Consider the following 20,042-nt stretch of genomic DNA (forward strand, 5'->3'; position numbering starts at 1 on the left):
CACTGCATCAGTCTACTGCCTTCACCGGCAGAGTAAGCTAGGGTCTCCCTGCCTCAGCCCGCCCATCTGTGAAGTGGAATAATAGTAGTACCTACCTGCCGGGGTTGCTATTAGGATGAAATGAGTGCTGTGCATGGCCACATAGTAAGTGCTACTTATGTATGTGGTGTTTTTATTTTTTTTTAAGATTTTATTTATTTATTTGACAGAGAGAGCAGAGGGAGAGAGAGAAGCAGGCTCTCCTCTGAGCAGGGAGCCCGATGCAGGGCTCGATCCCAGGACTCCGGGATCATGACCTGAGCTGAAGGCAGACTTAACTGACTGAGCCACCCAGGCACCCCTATCTATCTGTTTATCAGGTAAAATGAAAAGGTCGAGAGGCTCTGGAGCAAACCCCCAAATCACATGCAGAGCCAGCCAGAGTCAGATTACTTGGTTCTGAAATTCTGGCTGCACCCCTCTCTAGGTGTGGGCCATAGCAGGTTACTCAATGGCTCCGGCCTCGGTTTCCTGGCCCATACACGATGATGGCATTGTACATATACATACGGCATCTATCACTCGCAAGGGTAGTGATATACAGATTAAATAGGGCAGTTCACGTAAAGTGCTTCAAATACAGCACGTGCTCAAGAATCAATGGCTGCCAAGATGCAGCAGAGCCTGGATGTGAACTCAGAGGGGCTGAGTTCTAAGCCAGGGTGTACCTTGCCCACTGCCCACGTCTACCTCCTGCCAAGTTGTGACTCCCAAACAGAAAAGTGCTCCACCTGTCAGATTCTCTTCTACAAGTTATTTTAAATCTTTCCACCCAGATTGTACTTTTCAATATTCTTTGTTCTTCATCTTTGGACTCTGGAGTGGTTTTTCCATATCCTGACAGAACAACACCAAGCTCAGTCAAAGTGATTGTATTGAGGGCCAGGCATTAAGGGAATTCCTTTCGCAAAGGCATGGAGGCTGCTGGTCAGTGACCACTGTCTTTTCAAGTTAAGTACGACACAGCCTTTCTCATTCATGTTTTATTAGGAAGTCCTATCAAAGAATTAATCAGTTATAAAACTTTAAATATTAAATAAATCATTCTTATCAAAGAGATGATTCTTGTAAGAATATCAGATTTTTCATAAGATCAGAAACAAAGTCAAAATACAGCATTTCATTTTACAAATTATTTTTACAATTAATGGTCATGAAAAAAAACAACTTTAAAAAAATAACACTGACTGTGCAAATGTTAACATCAGGGAAGAGCTGTAGAGACGAGGCTGTTAAAGTGTAAATTTTAGATCTACAAGGGAAGCAACATGAAATAAGTCATCTTTTATTAAAATAGATCTTTGTCTCTTTGCAGCATATACATATATATGTATTTTCTCTTTAAATAAATATATATTATGTATTTTTCACGATGACTTACTTGACAACATTCACCCGGTGCTTTAGGGCCATGACATTTGATTGGTAAAGGAAGACAAATTTCAAAAACATGGAGTGTACAGGGATTCTCCTACAACAGAAGAATTTCCTTGAGTTGGGAACGTCTCTCAGCTCTCCTCATATGAGGACTTCTGAGTCTTCTGAGGAATCGTCGGCAAATAAAAGTCCATCTGGTGACGGGCTCCCTAAGGGCAGTGTGCTGGATTGGGACCAGGAGACTCCATTTTTTACAAGTCTGTCCTCTGGTAAAACACAGTTCTTTCCCGGGGCAGCAGAAGCCAGATCTCCCCATTCTTCACTGCCCCCATTCAGGATGTACCTTTCCTCATGAGGTCTGTTCTCGTGAACTTCTGCCGTGACCACGCTGACGGCAGCGCTGGGAGTACAAGGGCCAATGATAGAGTCAAGATCAATATTCATGTCCAGCTGAGCAAGTGCGGGGCCCTCTCCAGGGTCCTCACAGCTCTCGGGAAACTGTGTGTTGATGTAAATGGCCTCAGCTTTGTCCTGAACTTCAGGCAAACTTTCCAAGAGCTTTTCTAGCTGCAGTCTCAACACTGAAAAGGTAGGTCGCTCCAAGGGCTCAGCTCTCCAGCAAGAGTGCATTATTTCATACCTACAAGTATACAGAAGGGTGAGTTTTTCTCAGTCCAGCACCCAGAGCCCTGAATGCAATCCACACTTTGTTTTCACCTAGTCTTTGATTCTGTCACATTTTAATCCACACTAATTCTACTTCTGGGAAATTTCTTGTATAACGTCCTGTAAAATTTCTTGTATAAATGTCTCATGGGCATGTAATAAATGATTCTCTGGCTCCAGGAATACAGAACATACGTGCCAATTATATCTACCGTTGTAAAGTAGGAGTATTTCAGGTCCTTCCTTCATAGGCTGGCAAACTATATGGCCCACGGGCCACGTCCAGCCCACTGTCTGTTTTGTAAATGAAGTTGTATTGGAACACAGCTACATTTATTTCTTGACATATTGTCTACAGCTGCTTCTGCTACAGTGGCAGAGTTGAGTAGTTGCTACAGAACCATATGGCCTGCAAAACCAAAACTATTTATTATTTGGCACCTTACAGAAAAGGTGGGCTGACCCCAGTTCCATACAATCAAACTGGGTTTGCAACCGGGAGAACTGAGTTAGCAGGGTCCTGGGGCAGGGGCTAAAGAGGCCAGGGGGTGGGGTGTTCTGTGTGTGTCACTACGTTTAATCTTCTCAACAGCCCTGTCATTGTTACTTTGCAATGAAAACGAGCGTGGACTCAGGGATGTTACAGATGCCACCACGGCTGTGTGGGCAGTAGGGGAACAGCCTCCGACTGAACAATTCCTACTCCCAGGGCCTCATGACGCCTCTGCTGTGTTGTGTACAGACAACTCTCTCTTCCGGGTACCTTCTTCATTCACAGTGTCTGACAGAATTAAGAATTATGAGCACAACCAAAGAAAGAGATGATTGAATTAGGAACTACTGGCCGGAGATGAAGAGTGAGTTACACCATCATTTCCTTTTGATTCTCTCCTGTTTTGAGAAATTGATATTCGTGTCGCTGGATAAGAAAACAACCCAAATTGAAATCATCTGACACACGGACTAGACGCGATCTTATGAACATAAATACGCAATTCCCGTATTTACACTGAACACATGATGTAGACCCTTTGGCTAATTCTAGTAGCCTGTGGTACTTCACACACGGGCAGATCTCATCTATGTAGGCGTCTAACAATATCTTTTCACTTGTTCACTTTTGCAGCCCCTATCAACGCTTGCACATGCTTCTGGGAGGTGGAGATTTGCAAAGAGCTCTGCCTACGAAGGGGCCGGCCATGGACACAGGATACTGAGGTAACGGCAGGGACATCTTCCCATCTGAGAACCCTGATTCTCACCTGGACGTCAGACTGCGGAGTATTTTTTACTCTTCCTGTTTTTACCTTCAATAGATGGCCACTTAGACTCGACAAACAGTTTTTATTTCCATTTTCAAGGTTTTTATGGTATAAATCAATTTGCATTACTTCCTTCTCCCCCCCACAAAGCCTTGATTGTTGGCACTCTGAGATGAGCTTTGAGGAATTCTGTCCTTAGAGACACACACTCCTTTCCATTACTTCAAAAAGGGGCTGTGTTATTTAACTTATTTTCAATTTTTCCGGGTCTTTGAGAAAGCATTTGAATAATCTATCATTTTTTCATGTAGCAAAGTATCAATATCACTTTGAAACTTATTTATTTATTTATTTTTAAGATTTTATGTATTTATTTGAGAGGCGGGAGGGGAGGGAGAGAGCACGAGTGAGGCAGGGGAGGGAAGGGCAAAGGGAGAGAGAGAAAGCAGACTCCCTGCTGAGCAGGGAGCCTGAAGTGGGACTCGATTCCAGGACCTGGGGATCATGACCTGAGTTGAAAGCAGACGCTTAACTGACTGAGCCACCCAGGCACCCCGAAATTAATTTTTTTTTTTTTTTTTTTTTACTTTCAGTACGTTGTGAAGTACTTAAAAATATGAACATGGCTTTTATAGACATGGGAGTATGTTTATTGTCTAAGCTGCTCCCCCAGAAGGGTGATGCCACAGTAGCGGACCAAGGAGAGGAGCAAGAGGGCCTGGACAGTAATGGGGGGCTGTGGGGTTTAGTAATGTCAATTTTAGGGTTGGAAAGAAAAATAAACAGGTTGGGTAGTTGACTTTGTAAATGGTCATTGTTGTTTTACTGTTGAGATTTTATAAAAGAGATAATCCTATCAGTTGCCAGGGGCTGAAGGCAGGGGAGAACGCGGAGTTGTTTCATGGGTATAGATTTTTCAGTTTCATAAGATGAAAAGTCCTGGAGATGGAGAGTAGCGATGGCTGGACAACAAAGTGAATTCACTTCACACTACTGAACTGTACACACACAAAGAGTTATGTTACGTGTATTTTACCACTATTTAAAAAAGGAGTTTAAAAAGATGCAATCATACAAATGTACAAAATTTATAAATGGATGAATTCACCCATATCTGTCAAGCACCTGCTTTGTCCCTGGCAAAGGAGTGTCTAGCACCACATTCTTGGCCAGTCAGCCCCTCTGCCGGCCATGGGTCAGATCCCAGTGGGTTCGGGTTTTGCCCTATGGGCAATGGGGAATGACGGAGAGATTATGTTTAGGGCATCCATGATCAGACTCATTCAAGAAAGATTGCTTTGGTTGCCACCCAAAGGATGTGTTAGGAGCCTGGGGGTTAGGAGAAAAATGAGAAGGGAGACGGAAGGGCCTGCACTCTTCCACGGGAAACAATAATCCTGACCCACTCATCACTTACATACACTGTGAGGTTGCTGTGCCACTGTTTGCACATATGTGATGAGGAAGTGGAAGTCAATGGCCCCTGGCGCTGTCCAGCCCTGGGCCTCCATGCTTTGAGGGTCTTCAGGGTAGGAACGGAGGGGAGGGGGCTCTGAAGGACATCCGCTGGCTGATAGGACTCGTCAGGATAAAGGAAGAACAAGGTGGCTCCCTGGTGTCACACCGCACGATGAGGGTGATCAGCACAAGTGCCGAGAACCACTGTAGCCAGCGGGTAGGGGGTGTTCTAAGGGCTGCAGCCAGGACGCCGTGAACTCGGCTAAGGAAACGTCCCACGTAGGTGACGGGGGCATCACACAGAGTGGCCTCGCGGGCCATGGGGAGCAGGACTTGCAGCCTGGGAGTGATGCTGTGAGTAGGAGGTGGTCCCTGGAGGGCAGGATCAGAGAGCAGGGCACAGGGCGTACTCTGCTCTTTACATCGGTATAGTGCTTAGAGTGGAGTTTAAAGAGACCAGGGGGCAACTCAACAGGAATGAACTCATCTCAACTAAGGTTAGACAGCACACGTGGAGGGGAAGCTCAGAAGTATCTTTCTCATTTTTTAAAAGAAAATGCACAGATATGTAAACACAGAGGCCTCTTTGGGAGACATTGTTCTCCAGCATCCAGATTCGAGGGGGGACATGGGAAGAGGGTCTGGTTCCCCAGAGCCCCTGTACGCCTGTAGCGTGGGGACCACTGACTGGTCTGCTTTGCCTGACTTCCCTGACACGCAGCATCTATGACTCTTTCACCTAAAACTTCTTACCGACTCAGCATGCATTACTTGGCTCTATGTGAAATGTTTCAAAGCCAACATGTGACACAGCTTAGACCTTGCTAAGACCCCAGATAATCGCCGCAAATACCAACTTCTTCTGGAGCACAAGAGAAGCTAAGAAAGAAATGGCCACAAAACTCTTCATTCAATATTGTTTGGTTGAAACTGCTTCCTCATTTTCAGAAGCAGACATGTCATTAATGTGGTCCCTTTAAAAACTACCATAAAACCCCAAATCTAATTTAATTAGGATTTCAAGATATTTCTAAAGGACTTACGTTTTTTGTGTCTGTTCTTCGTGTTCTATATTTACAACCACAATAACCACCACCACACCAAGCAGGGTGAGGCTCTGATCAATAAAGTTTCCTTCTGCTTGGCTTGGACAGGACCTGGGAGGCCTGCATGCACACTGACCTAGGTATTCTCACCCGTGTGTAGAGGCAGGGCCAGTGTGTGTGTGTGTGTGTGTGTGTGTGTGTGTGTAGGGGGGTGTCCCACACGTGCCTCCTCACACCAGTGTTCCACAACAGCCATGCAGGCCCACAGTCCTGAAACATTCTTGCTAAATATGGTGAAAATGCCCTCTCTAAGCCCATGACTCCTGTGACTTCCATCAGGAAGGTTCAAATCACCAAGCTAGGGGCAGTGCCACAAGAAATTATTTTTAAAAGGTCAGCAAGGTGTTTGGGGGACATCAATCTGGCACGTCGCTACTAATCACTGGTACCATTATGTGACACGCCCACAGGCTGAGTATTCTACCTCTTCTCTTCTTTAACTTCTCTTCCCAATCCCATTCTGAGTATGTGACTCTACTGTTTTTTTTTGTGGCTAATAATGAGGCACAGAGAGGTCCAGTCACTTGTGATGGCCACACACGTGGCTGGTTGGGAGACAGCAGCTTGTCTGACTGCAAGTCCTGGGCCTCTTCCCATACTGCCTGCCCCGAAGAGAGAGGGCCTGTCCGGACAGGTGTGCACTGTGGTCCTGCACACTTGGAGCTGGGGGCTCTCACGCCTGCTGAGCACGCACTCTCCCAGGGAGGGTTTTAACACATACATTTCTAGGCCCACTTCGTACCGAGAGTCATAATCTCCGCACAGGGCTGAGGTTAGAATACCTCCCCAGCAATTCTGAGGACCAGGCTGACCTCACTGTCACTGGTTTAGATTTCCAGATTCCCTAACTGAAGATATTATTGTTTGAAATGTTGTATAGAAAGAGAACTATAGCGGTAAGAGGGCAGGTAATCGTTAAGTCCCTCATGTATGATAGATTTAACCTGTTTATAGGGTAGATCTCCTCAAGGTGCTTACGGAACTTCAGGACACGTGCAGGTTCCCTGGAGATGTGCACACACCAGCTCCCACACCAAGAAAGGTTTCTGGCCTGTGACGTCTGCATGCCACCTTCCGCATACACCCATCTGGCTAAGGGTGACCCCTGCCGCTGAGTGGCCGTGTGTCCCCAGGTCTGCGCAGAGCCAGCTGGCTGGCCCGTGCAGAGTGCCCGGGGACCCGGAGAAGCTCACTCACAGTTCATCCAGGCAGTCCTCGGGCTGCTTCAGCCTGTGGCCGTGGAGAAGATAGTCGTACATTTCATGGTTCTGGACTCCCGGGTAGGGAGTCATTCCCCGTGTTGCTATTTCCCACATGGTCACGCCAAATGCCCACTGAGAACAAAGCGACAACAAGTTAGGATGCAAGTCTTTTCAGAAAGGCTGAATGGACTTTTTCATCTAGAAAGGTCATTTCCTTAAAGGCCGATGATGGTGCACAAAGCTGACAATTATGCCTGAGACACGCTGCTCTCCCAATGCCGCAAGAACGAGGGGCTCAGGGAGCCACACCTCCCTGGTTGTACTCAGGCTGTTTCGGGAAATCTGACAAAGGCGGATGCAGCCCTGTCTCTGTGTGTCAGTGCTCTGTGTAATGCTCTGTTCCCAATCTCCGGGTAAGGGATTAATTACACAGCACCTTTTATATAGAGCCGTTGGATGAACTCATTCAATTTAATGTGACTATCTTAGTTGTGGGCAATAAGTCACTATACTGTAGAAAAAAAAAAAGAATGGGAAAAAATTAAAGGCCTATGCAAAAACAGATCTGAATGTCAAGCTACGCCACCAGAATATAGTTTTCTACCTGAATTAAAGAATCTAGTGATAAATAAAAGGTATGAACATGCCCCCAATCCTCAGTTTATCAGGGAGTAAAATGTCTTGCAACACCAGCTTAAGTCACTTCTCTCTGCGCGCCTTCAACCCTGCCATGTGGGGCTCCCACTCAAAGCTCTGCACGTACCACGTCACTTTTACTTGTGTAAACTCGGTCCGCAAGACTCTCTATGGCGATCCACTTCACAGGCATCTTAGCGATGCGGCCTTGGCGGTAGTAATCACCACTGTAGATCTTTTTAGAGAGGCCAAAGTCTGCGACACAGACGGTCATATCGTCTCGTAACCTACAGAGAGCAAGTTCACGTCCTCAGCGATGTTTAGAGGCAAAGCCTAAATCACAGGTCTACGTCACACGCAGCTGAAAACATGTAAGGAACCAAAAGATGGAGACCCCATCCACCTGTGAGGGTCCTGCTTTGGGACCAACAGCAGAGCAGGTGACAGGAGGTCTGGGGGGTCTGTGTGGGGATCTGGAGCAGCACCGCACCTGTGCACAGAGGGCGGAGCCACCTGGAGGGAAGAAACACTGCACAGGGGCAGAAAGAGCAGCAGCCCCAGTCCAGGGCCCTCTGGGACTCATCTAGCAGCCAGTAGCCTTCCCGCCTGGTATCTGGAAGCAGCACTGGCTCCTGACAGTTTGGGGGAGGTGGGAAAGTACGAGCTGTAAGAGGGGGATCCTGGACTTCCTGTTAAGGTAGCCCGGTGGTACTTGAGGAATTAACTGGAAAGCGAAAGGGATACAATTGCATTTATAGCCCAGGCTGTTAAAGCAGGTCCTAGACAAGAAGAAGAAGAAAGGAGAAATGAGTGGTCTGGAGGTGGGATGACTTCCTTGTTCCTGTCTGTCTGACACTGGCTTTTAAAACAGAAAAGTCCCCCATCCTGGGAAATCTCTCCCAGGCAAAGTGGACAGTTGGTCACCCTACTTGATGGGAAAAACATGAAGGAAATATTAAGGGCAAAGAGAGCTTTTCATGATTCTCCCTCCATGGTAGAAAAATCACTTAAATAAGAACAAACAAGGGGCACCTGGGTGGCTCAGTTGGTTAAGCGTCTGCCTTCGGCTCAGGTCATGATTCCGGGGTCCTGGGATCAGCCCCACACCAGGCTCCCTGCTAAGTGGGGAGCCTGCTTCTCCCTCTGCCTGCCGCTCCCCCTGCTCATGCTCTCTCTTTCTCTGTCAAATAAGTAAATAAAATCTTAAAAAAAAAAAAAAACCCACCACAACAAACAAACAAGACCCTTCTGGGTTTTAAAAATGAGGTACAAGTGGTAGGGGGCCAGTGGGGGGGTCAGGTAAGGAGTCGGGGGGCAGCCCCTATGGTCACATCTCCAACCAAGAAAAATGGTAACAGCAATACATTTAAGGAACACACTCTCTTCCTGCAATAATAAACCTAAAATCGAGAACTAGTTAAGATTTAGAGCAGGTGATGGTCCTGTTGGAGCAGGACAGAGAGAGGGGGGAGCTTGAGCTCAGAGTTCTTATGTGAGTCCTTGTCTCCCTGCTACAAGAGGGGAGACTCCATGTGGTTTCACAGTACACGCTCACAAGGGAGGATCTCGAAGCCTGAGAGACAAAACCCTTATGATTTTCCTTCCTGCCTCCATGACTAGCTGACTTACATAGAACTCTGGGTCCAAAGCTAGCCAATGGCAAAGGGGAAGGATCACAAAGATCATACCCAGCACTCCAAGCGGAGAGAGTGAAAATAAAAAAAGAGTCACAGGAGAATGTTTTGGAAGCCAACCAGACTCGTGGAGGTAGATGTTGTGAGAAGTCCTGGTCACACATCCGAGCCAGAGAAATCCCATCTCCAGAGCCAGCCACATGCTCCCCTCCCAAACCTGCCTCTCCTCCACTGTTTTTGTTTTTGTTTTTGTTTTTTTTAAGATTTTAATCATTTATTTGACAGAGAGAGAAACAGCCAGTGAGAGAGGGAACACAAGCAGGGGGAGTGGGAGAGGAAGAAGCAGGCTCCCAGCGGAGGAGCCTGATGTGGGGCTTGATCCCAGAATGCCGGGATCACGCCCTGAGCCAAAGGCAGACGCTTAACGACTAAGCCACCCAGGTGCCCCTCTCCTCCACTTTTTAACAACAACAGGCCACCTGCCCCTATTCCTGCCTGGCCCCCCACATATCTCACACGATGAGGTCTAACCCCTCTGGGATTGGGCCAGGGCTCTTACATGCAGTTTCGAGCAGCTAAATCTCGATGAAGAAAATTCCTGTTGCTCAGATACTCCATTCCCTGGGCGATGTCCACCATGAACTTCAGTAGTGTCTGCAGAGGAATATGCTGGGGGTGGGGGGAGGAGAAACAGGAAGACAAAATATGTGTTAAAAGTTAAACTTGGAGAGTTATTGCCACCTGAGGGGGGAGAGAGTGTTTTTGTGTTTGTTTTTTTGGTGTTTGTATTTCTTAAAAGTTGGATCCTGAAACAAGGAAACAAACCTTTCATTTCCATATCACTCATCTCACAAATAAGTGTTTAAAAAAGGAATAAAACAACAACAAACCAGAAAACTTCTTGGCAAATTTCACATTCTCCCTGTCTTTAAAAATATTGATAGTGAATAACATTCTTTTTTTTTTTTTAAGATTTTATTTATTTATTTGACAGAGATAGAGACAGCCAGCAAGAGAGGGAACACAAGCAGGTGGAGTGGGAGAGGAAGAAGCAGGCTCATAGGGGAGAAGCCTGACGTGGGGCTCCATCCCATAACGCTGGGATCACGCCCTGAGCCGAAGGCAGACGCTTAACCGCTGTGCCACCCAGGCGCCCCGTGAATAACATTCTTTTTGCAAGTTATAAGGTCAAATTGGGTCCTTTGTGTCCTCTGGAGTGGCGGGGGACAGAGCACCTGTGCCCGGAAAGGAGGGGAAAAGAGGGGCGGGCTGCCTTCAGGGGGGGAGGGGCAAAACACTGGCTCAGCCCACTCCAGTCATGCAGGCATATGCGGTCATCTTACTTTGAGATGCTTGGAAAGATACGTTTCTTTCAGACAGAAAGTAGGACAGTCTTTGCCCCTTATTACAGGACCAAAGGACCACAAGGAGGAATTCAAGGATTTTATTTTTGTTTCTCTAGAGCCCTCCTGTATCAACAGCCTACACTGTACAAATCAGACCAGGCAGCCAGGTGAGAGAACCTGCCCGGTCAGGAATGAAGATGAGGGTGATGACTGATGAAGAGCTCTGTGTTGTAACTAAACATTTTAGCCAGCAAGGGCCCTGAAGAAAAGGGTCTTCCACAAGTTCCTGGCAGTCGTGAATGGGTCCATCCGTGACAATCTCTCCCCAGCGCATTGGGTTTGTCATGGCTTATTGTCTGTGGAACATGAGTTTTCCAAAGCAGTGTTCAGGAAGACGCTGAATTTTTAACGCTTTATATTTCCCAGCTAAGATATGTGTTAATTACATCCTGACTATATGACAAAACGCTTTAATTATCCTTTACCCTTACATACTGGAGTTGTTAAAAACAAGTAAACAAAGAAATGTAAACAAATCAGACAGGAAAATCTTATGCCTCTGTTCTGTATATTTGAGGCATTTGATTTGAGGCACTGATGACAATTTCTAGGAAAGGATTTGGGTGCTAAAGAATATAAAATCCTGCTGACATTGTGAAGGTGTAGTGCATATTAGGTATTATTAATTTGTGTTATTTTTCCCTAGAACATTTATGTTATTCTTGCAAATTGTGACCAAAAGTAATTTAAAAGATAACTGTGTGGTAGAACTAAGGAATGAATTCAACAAGGTTATAGGATACAAGATTGAGATATGAAAATTAATTGTATTTCTATACACTAGCGATGATCAATCTGAAAATAAAATTAAGAAAACAATTCATCTAAAAAGAATTAAAAATAAAATACTTAAGAATAAATTTAACAGGAGAAATGCAAAACTTGTACTCTGACCATTATGAAACATTGAAATTAAAGTAGATCTAAATAAATGGAAAGATATCCTGTGTTCATGGATCAGAAGACTTAATATTGTTATGATAGCAATACTCCCCAAATTGATCTATAGATTTAATATAAGCCCTATCACTGTCCCAGCTGGCTTCTTTGTAGAAATTGACAAGCTGATCCTAAAATTCATATGAAAATTCAAGAACTCAGAATATCCAGAACAAGCTTGAATAAGAAGACCAAAGTTGGAAGCCTCACTTATACTAATTTCAAAGTTTACTAGAAAGCAACTATAATCAAGATAATGCGGTACTAGCATAAGGATTGACACACAGATTAATGAAACAGAGTCAAGAGTCTAGAAATAAACCCATAAATATATGGTCAAAGGACTCTGCACAGAGTGACAAGATCATTCAGTAGGGGAAAGAATGGGACAAGTGAGTGGGATATGGAAGAGAATTGGACCCCAACCTGAAATCGTATACAAAATTAATTCAAAATGGATCAAAGACCTAATGTAAGAGCTCAAGGATAAAATTCTTAGCATTATCCATAAAAGCCAAAAAGTGGAAACAACCCGAAAGTCTATTAACAGATCAATAGATAAATAAAACATAATATATCTATACAATGGAGTTTATTTGGTCTTAAAAGAGTAATGAAGTACTGATAGAAGCTACGATGTGGATGAACCTTGAAAACATGCTCAGTGAAAGAAGCCAGACACAAAAGACCACAGACTATGATTCCATTGATCTGAAATATCCAAAATAGGCAACTGGAGAGAGACAGAAAGCAGGTTGCTTGAACTGAGGGTTGCTGGAGAGGAGGTAGGTGGGGGGATGGGGTAACTAGGTGATGGGCATTAAGGAGGGCATGTGATGTGATGAGCACTGGGTGTTATATAAGACTGATGAATCGGGGCACCTGGGTGGCACAGCGGTTAAGCGTCTGCCTTCGGCTCAGGGCGTGATCCCGGAGTCCTGGGATCGAGCCCCACATCAGGCTCCTCCGCTGGGACCTGCTTCTTCCTCTCCCACTCCCCCTGCTTGTGTTCCCTCTCTCTCTGGCTGTCTCTATCTCTGTCGAATAAATAAATAAAAAATCTTTAAAAAAAAAAAAAAAGAAAGAAATAGGGAGGTCCTTATTTCATTAAAAAAAAAAAAAAGACTGATGAATCACTGACCTCTTCCTCTGAAGCTTGTAATACACTGTATGTTCATTAATTCAATTTTAATAAAATAAAATTAAATTTAATTAAAAAAAAAGAAAGGTTGCTTAGAGCTAGGAACAAGGTGGGGAGGGGAGATCAGGAAGTGATTGCTAAAGGGCATAGGACTTTTTGTTAGACGATGAAAAGGCTGTACAATTTATTGTGGTGATGGCTGCAAAACTCTGAGCATACCAAATACCACTGAGTTGTATACTTTAAATGGCAGAACTGTATGGTGTTTGAATTATATCTCAGTAAAGGTGTTATGAGAAAAAGTTACTGTTTCAGGAAAGAGAGGGAGAGGGAAGAGGAAAGAGAGAAGACAGACTTTTCTTTTTTTCTCTGGAGACTGGTGGATAAGGATGTCGTGCCTGGAGGAGCTGCCACCATCAGACACGTGGAGGGGCTGCCACCATCAGACACGTGGAGGGGCAACTGCAGCTTAAACAGCAGAGAGGTGGAACAATTGTGGACACGGGATGATGTTGTTGAGTGTAGAACTGACGAACACCGCAGCTGTCCCACCTCTGGACTTCATTGTGTGAGATCCTTCTGCACCTGCTAGCGTGGCCCAAGACCACATCTCAGTTATGTAAATGTGCTTCCCCAGCAGGGCCAGGGTACTGGGCCCCGGGTGCCACTCCGTCTTCCATGTGAATAGTACTTTTGGAGCTGTGCAGGGCAGACAGACAGATGACAGGACAGGACAGGACCCCAATTCTCATGGGGGTGAACACACCAAAGGGAGGCAGGCTGTAAGAACATATGCGTTAAGCAGAGAGAAGAGCAACCTGCTCCAGAACCTCAGCAAAGAAATGAATTCTCATGGAAAAATTTTAAAAATATTCTACACTGTCATTGTGGCTGTCCTCAAAAGAGGGGTGGGAACAAAATGGCAAATTAAGAGGAAGTACACGGCCACGATCAGAATGAGCAAAGACCTAGTGATCTGAGAGCACACATGTGCTTTAGGAAAAGGAGGTTGTCTCATGTGCCAAAAGCAAAGAGGCAGAGAGAATGGGGTGATAAAGCAGGAAAGATAAGCTGGGATCTGTAACAGATCGGAGGGCTTCCTTTGCATGTAATATAAAAACCAACTCAAGTGCTCCAATTAAGCTACAGTAATCGAGACAATGTGGTAGGGGCAAAGAATGGGCACACAGTTTAACAGAACAGAATAGAGAACTCAGAAACAGACCCACACTTACACAGCCAATTCATTTCTGACAAAGATGAGAAAGCAATTCAATGGATTAATGACAGTCTTTTCACAAATGATATTGGTCATCCATACAAAAAATAAAAGCAAACCTTAAGCTAAATGTCACACCTTATATAAAAATTAATTAAAAATGGGTCAGACTTAAATGTAACACATACAATCACAAAATTTTTAGAAGATAATGTAGGAGAAAAATTTTTTATCTGGGTTTAGGCAAAAAGTTCTTAGACGTGACAGCAAAAACATGACCCATGAAAGAAAAAAGCTGAGGAATTGCACTAAATATTTTTACTCACATTAAGAGAATATGAAGACAAAAAAAAAAAAAAAAAGAGAGAGAGAGAGAGGTAATACAAACTACAAACTAGGAGAAAAATCTTTGCAAATTGCATATCCAAAAAAGGTACGGTATATAGAATATATAAAAAGCTCTCAAAACTCAACAACAAGAAAAACAACAACCCAATTAAAAAATAAACAAAAAACTTTAACAGACCTTTACCAAAGAGGATATAAAGATGGCAAATAAACACAAGACAAGATGCTAAACATCCTTAATCATTAGAGAAATGTAAATAAAACCGCGATGAGGTTATCACTACCCACCTATCAGAGCAGCTAATAACCAAATCAAACCAAACCAAAAACTACTAATGAATACCAAGTGCTAACAAGAATGCAGAGCAGCTGTATCTCTCATACACTGCTGGTGGGAATGTAAAATAGTATAGCCACTCTGGAAAATCGTGTAGAAGTTTCTTATAAAATTAAACATATGCTTTCCATATGACCTAGTATCTCACTTCTGGGTTTTTACCCCAGAGAAATAAGAAGTTATGTTCACTCAAAGTCTGTACATGATTTTTTTAATAGCAGCTTCATTCATCCTTGCCCCAAACTGGAAACAACGATGTGTCCCTCAACAGGTGAATGGTTAAACCAACTGGTATATCCATGCACTAGAATATACACAGCAATAAAACAAGAAATGAACTATTGATACGGGCACCAACTTAAATGGATTTCAAAGGCATACTGCTGAGTAAAGGAAGCCAAAAAGTTACAAACTACATGATTCCATTCACATAACATTCTCAAAAAGACAAAACTATAGTAATGGAGAACAGATCACTGGTTACCAGGGGTTAGTCACAGGGGCAGAGCGGGAGTACAAAGATGTAGCGGGAGGAGGTGTTGGGTGATGAAACTGCTTTGTATCCAGACTGTGATGATGGGTACGTGAATCCATTTATGTGTTAACAATCACAGAACTGTACACCAAAAAGGGAAAAAGAGTCGATAACACTGTATGATAATTTAAAAAAAGATTTTTATAAAGATTATAAATGGTCTCTATCTCTTCCACAGTGATTCAGGAAAAAAGTCCAGTAAGAGGCTACTTTATTTCCAAAGGGCCCATACGAGAGGTTGAACTTCACAAGTAAAAACAGACGATTGTTGGGCATCAAACAGCCCTGAATATGGGCCTGTATATTTTTACTGTTTTCTATAGAATTCACTCTTATGTGACACAAAATTCCCATCCTTCCAAAAATTATTAGAAAAATCATACCACATACCAGAAAACTAAATGGGAGTGAAATTGCCCATCAATGTGAAACAAAATCCATTCAAGAGGATGGCATGTAGCCATGCACAGCCAACTGTCTGGAGGCTGCCCTGCTGGGGAGGGGTGCACGTGGGATGGGGCCGTCAGAGGAGAGCCGAAGGCAGGGGCTCTGCAACCTGGGGGCCAGTCCTGCCTCCACCATTACCTGATCTGTGCCTCAGTTTCCTCACCTGAGATTCTATGAGTAAGGACTTCCTATGGTTGGTGTGCCATTACTGCATCACAATATGCAAAATAAAGCCTCTACTAAATGTTTGAGAAATGTGAGCACTGTGGATGGCCTGCAGTTAGATGCATGCCTCCTAAGTGCCAGCCTGTGAAACACGTAGGCATGGAATGAACAGCAGGGATGTGAATGTCCGAAGATGACAATGATTGTGCTAAGATGTCGGAAACTATAGGGTTTTTTTGTTTGTTTGTTTGTTTGTTTTTCTTTTCCAGGCTCCTTATAATATTATCGTCTTTCTTTTGGGTAGAAAAAGGGAAGAAAAACACTCAGCCATGCTGAGTCCCCAACTTTGGATTAGGCCCTTCAACGCTTCAGAGGAGCCTCAGTGATTTTATAATAGCTTTGAGATGTGGCTACAATTTCCTATCTCTGGTTAGTGACCGTGTGGGTGAACGACTTCAAGAAGTCAAGAGGAAGAGAACAAAAATCTGAGCATGAGACCAAGGGGAACTGAAAAAGAAAGATCACTTATACCTTCCAGGGAATAACAAAACAAGTAAAAGAAAAAGAAAAGGAAAGCAAAAAAATAAACTTTCATATCCATAACACAAAGGGTCAGCCGGACATAGGAAAGAAGGTTCCGGAATGTTTACCCTAAATTGGGTCTCAAGATTTTGTTTTTGTTTTTCAAGTGCCTTGCCAAATTTGATAAATGGCTGTTCCTGCAGATTTGTCTGTGTCTTGGGATGAGGACTTTCCTCATTAAGCCCCACAGTCAGTCACCTTTCTTGGGGCCCCTGGTCGGTCTCCTGGGTGGGACCTATGGCTGCCTGCCCGTGGGCATGGTGCTTCAGTGTAAGCTCCCGTTTCTGTTGGGCTTCCCTGTGCTGTGGGATTCAGACAGTGTTTGCCCTGTGGGGTCACCACCCTTCTTAGGGGCCCTGTTGAAGGAAAGCATGCCGGCCCACCGAATCACAACACGCTTTCCGATCCTGAGAATGGAGGGGCTCTTGGTAATCGGAAAGGTAGGCGGAGTATTCATGCTCAGTGTCCAGAAAGACAGTTCAGTGCAACTTCCCTCTGGGAATGAAACGGATCCTGCTTCTAGTGATTTCAGAGTGAACGAGTTGGAAAGAGGAGACTTTAAAAGAAAGAGGCTACTCTGTCAGCATGTGGGGCCCACCCGGCTCCATGGCGATGAGGCTTGAGCCATGAGATCGTGCACCCAGCTGGCTTCTTCCCCCATAAAATGGGAATAATAAGACCTATGAGCAGGCCTGCTGTGAGGACAGAAACCACATTTCAGCCCCCGGGGTGCATAGTGAGCGCTGAACAAAGGCTACACGTCCTCTCCCTCCCTCCCTCCTTTATTTTCAAGGTTAGATGCTGAGGTTTCCCAGGCCCTGTCACGGAAGCCTGGGGGACTGTTCAGAGGCAAGACGACTGGCTAATTACCTTGGGTCCTGTCTCTAGTCGGGAATAGAGTAAGTAGGTATGCAGATCCCCGTACTTCATGAAGGGTAAAATCACCATGGGCTTTGGGATGCCTTGAGAGCTCATTTCTATACATACACCTGAAATTAAAACCAGAGAAAGTTACAAAGAGCTCTTTGTTACCAGTAACTAGAAAAGCACTGCAGGAGCACTGGCCAAATTGAAACCATGTGCTCTCGAGGTAACAGCTAAAAACAAAATAAACATGTGGCTCAGTTGGTTAAGTGTCTAACTCTTGATCTTGGCTCAGGTCTTGATCTCAAGGTCATGAGTTCAAGCCCTGTGCTGGGCTCCATGCTGGGCATATAGAGCCTCCTTAAAAAACTAACAAATAAATAAAATAAATACTCATAACTCACACACAAACTTTATTAGAATATGGAACACATGCTGGGTCCACTTCTTGGTAATTTTTTTCTTTCAGATTAGTGCCAATCTTTGCATGAGAGCTCTCAAAAATTAATCTGTCACAACTATAGCCATCTGGACACCCGTGGGGTTTTTGTTACACTGAGCCTAAGTGAGGGCTAGTGACTGCAATCGAATTCAAGGGCAAACTAGCTTCATGGGATAGTGAAGTACCCGATCAGGGTGCCATCAAATGCTCAAAACTATTAAAAGAATTTTGAGGGCCAGTAGGTAAAATCCACACCTCTAAATTTTAACCGTTATACACAGGAAACACCATTTATCATGAGAAGCTAGAACTAGGGCCCGTCTTCAGATGGCAGGCTGGCAAAACTCTCGCACGGCCCATCAATTGCAAAGCGTGATGGCTCTCGGAGTATCTGCCGGAATCAACCGCGGCAAAGGAGTAACAGTGGTTTCTTCGAAACGATTTTGTATCCAAGCATTATTTTTCGCATCTCTCTGCAGCTTTGGTCGTAATAAAACTTCGAAAGTTTCCCAAAGAATTTAGCATTTATCAAGACACAGGACAGAAAAAAAAAAAGTCAGCAGAATATTCGATTATTTTTAGATCGCTCTTCTGTCTTGGAATAGTGGCATTTACACAGCAACCTCCTGATAGCTACAGGGCCACAAAACCAAATTCTATTAAATCGTGTCTCCTGAAACCAGCAGTATTAGATCCTAGGAAATCAGTACTTGAAAATATGTTAATAGATTATTTCCCAAAGATGATCTACGGAATTTGTCTACTTTGACAGCCTCACCCCACTGGTATTTGATTCATGGATAATCTTAAATCAATAAAAATGATAACATAGTTTAACATAAGCTTTTGTCTTGCCTTGGATGAACGTGGGGGCCCCGTTTTCACCTACAGTCACCTAGAACTCTGTGGACACCAACTGTTCCTGAGCTCTTGGGGTGTCCAGGAAATACAGGCCCATTTGTACCATCAGCCTCAGAAAATACAACTGTAAGAAGGCTTTGGGGTGAAAAACTCAATGTTATCAATTACTGTGGGGTCATACAAAGTATAAACTTATCTGCCCCAGAGACTTTTCTTTTGACATGGAGTGGATTAGCCAAGCCCCGCTGTCCCCCCCAGTCCCGCATTTCTCTGAGGTACCTAGGAGTCCGATGACGTTGGGGTGGTTGAAGTCTTTCATGCACGCGGCCTCACTGAGGAACTCCTCAATCTCTCGCTGAGAAAAGTTGTCCACTGAAAGAGAGGGTGGAAAATGGTAGGCTCCGATAATGTACTCAGTTAGGGGGAAGGAGGTAAGAGCAATTTTGTTCTCTAAAAGTAAAATCAGGAAAAGGCAAAACTACAGCAACAATAAATAAGAGGAGTGGTTGTCAGGCATGGATGGGCGGGGAGGGATGGAAAGATGGCACACAGGAGAAGGTAGGGCAGGGAAACTTCCGCATGATACTGTAATGGTGCACATAGGACCCTGTATTTGTCAAAACCCATAGAAGGTTCAATACAAGGTGAAAGCTAATATAACCTATGGACTTCAGTTAATAACGTGTCACATGGGTTAATGATGTATCTGTTGTAAAAAATGCACCACACGGACATAAGACGTTAATGATAGGGAAGGCTGTGAAGGGAGAGGGGCTGCCCAATTTTTCTAGACACCTAAAACTGCTCTAAAAATTAAAGTATATTTATTAAAAACAAACCAAAACCAAAAAAAAACCAAAACCCTGAAAGTCAAATGCAGCTGATCTGTTGCAATTATTTTTGCCTTAAAAGAAGAAAGAACACATGCTTCTCTCTGTCTTGCAAGGCGGGTTGCTCAATCCTGCCTTGTGAACTGGATATACTTTCCTAACGTGCACACCATACCATTTTGGGATTAAACCAACTTGAGAGAGACATCTAAAATTCTATATTATGCTAAGTGGAACAAGCCAGTCACAAGTGATCCCACTTTTATGAGGTAATGACAGAAGTCGACTTCATAGAGACAGAAAGGGGGTGGTGGTAGCCAGGGGCCAGCGGGGGCGGGGGAGACGGGAAGTTGTCTGATGCATATGGAGTTTCAGTTTTGCAAGATGGAAAAAGTTGTGTAGGTGGACGGCGGTGGTTGCACAACAGTGAGAATGAACTCAAGGCCACTGAACTGTGCTCTTTAAAAATGGTTAGGATGGTACATTCTATGTTATGTGCATTTTACCAAAATTAAAAACAAAGAAAAACAAACATAATGCCAGGCA

At 44.2% G+C, this 20,042-nt stretch overlaps 1 protein-coding gene across 1 annotated transcript in view; it reads right to left on the reverse strand.

Annotated features, from left to right (window-relative positions):
* Positions 1-1,007: 1,007 nt before the first annotated feature.
* Positions 1,008-20,042, reverse strand: part of MERTK (MER proto-oncogene, tyrosine kinase) — a 106,137-nt gene continuing 87,102 nt past the window's right edge. The window contains exons 14-19 of the mRNA XM_045808937.2: positions 18,946-19,038; positions 17,370-17,488; positions 9,940-10,049; positions 7,874-8,033; positions 7,106-7,242; positions 1,008-2,056 (exon numbers count right to left, since the gene is read on the reverse strand). Of these exons, the coding sequence (XP_045664893.2) occupies positions 1,558-2,056; positions 7,106-7,242; positions 7,874-8,033; positions 9,940-10,049; positions 17,370-17,488; positions 18,946-19,038 (1,118 nt within the window). The 3' untranslated portion in view covers positions 1,008-1,557. The remainder of the gene's footprint in view (positions 2,057-7,105; positions 7,243-7,873; positions 8,034-9,939; positions 10,050-17,369; positions 17,489-18,945; positions 19,039-20,042) is intronic.

Source organism: Ursus americanus, chromosome 7 (genome assembly GCF_024610735.1).
Source record: "Ursus americanus isolate L20-20 chromosome 7, mUrsAme1.1.p, whole genome shotgun sequence".
NCBI lineage: Eukaryota > Metazoa > Chordata > Mammalia > Carnivora > Ursidae > Ursus > Ursus americanus.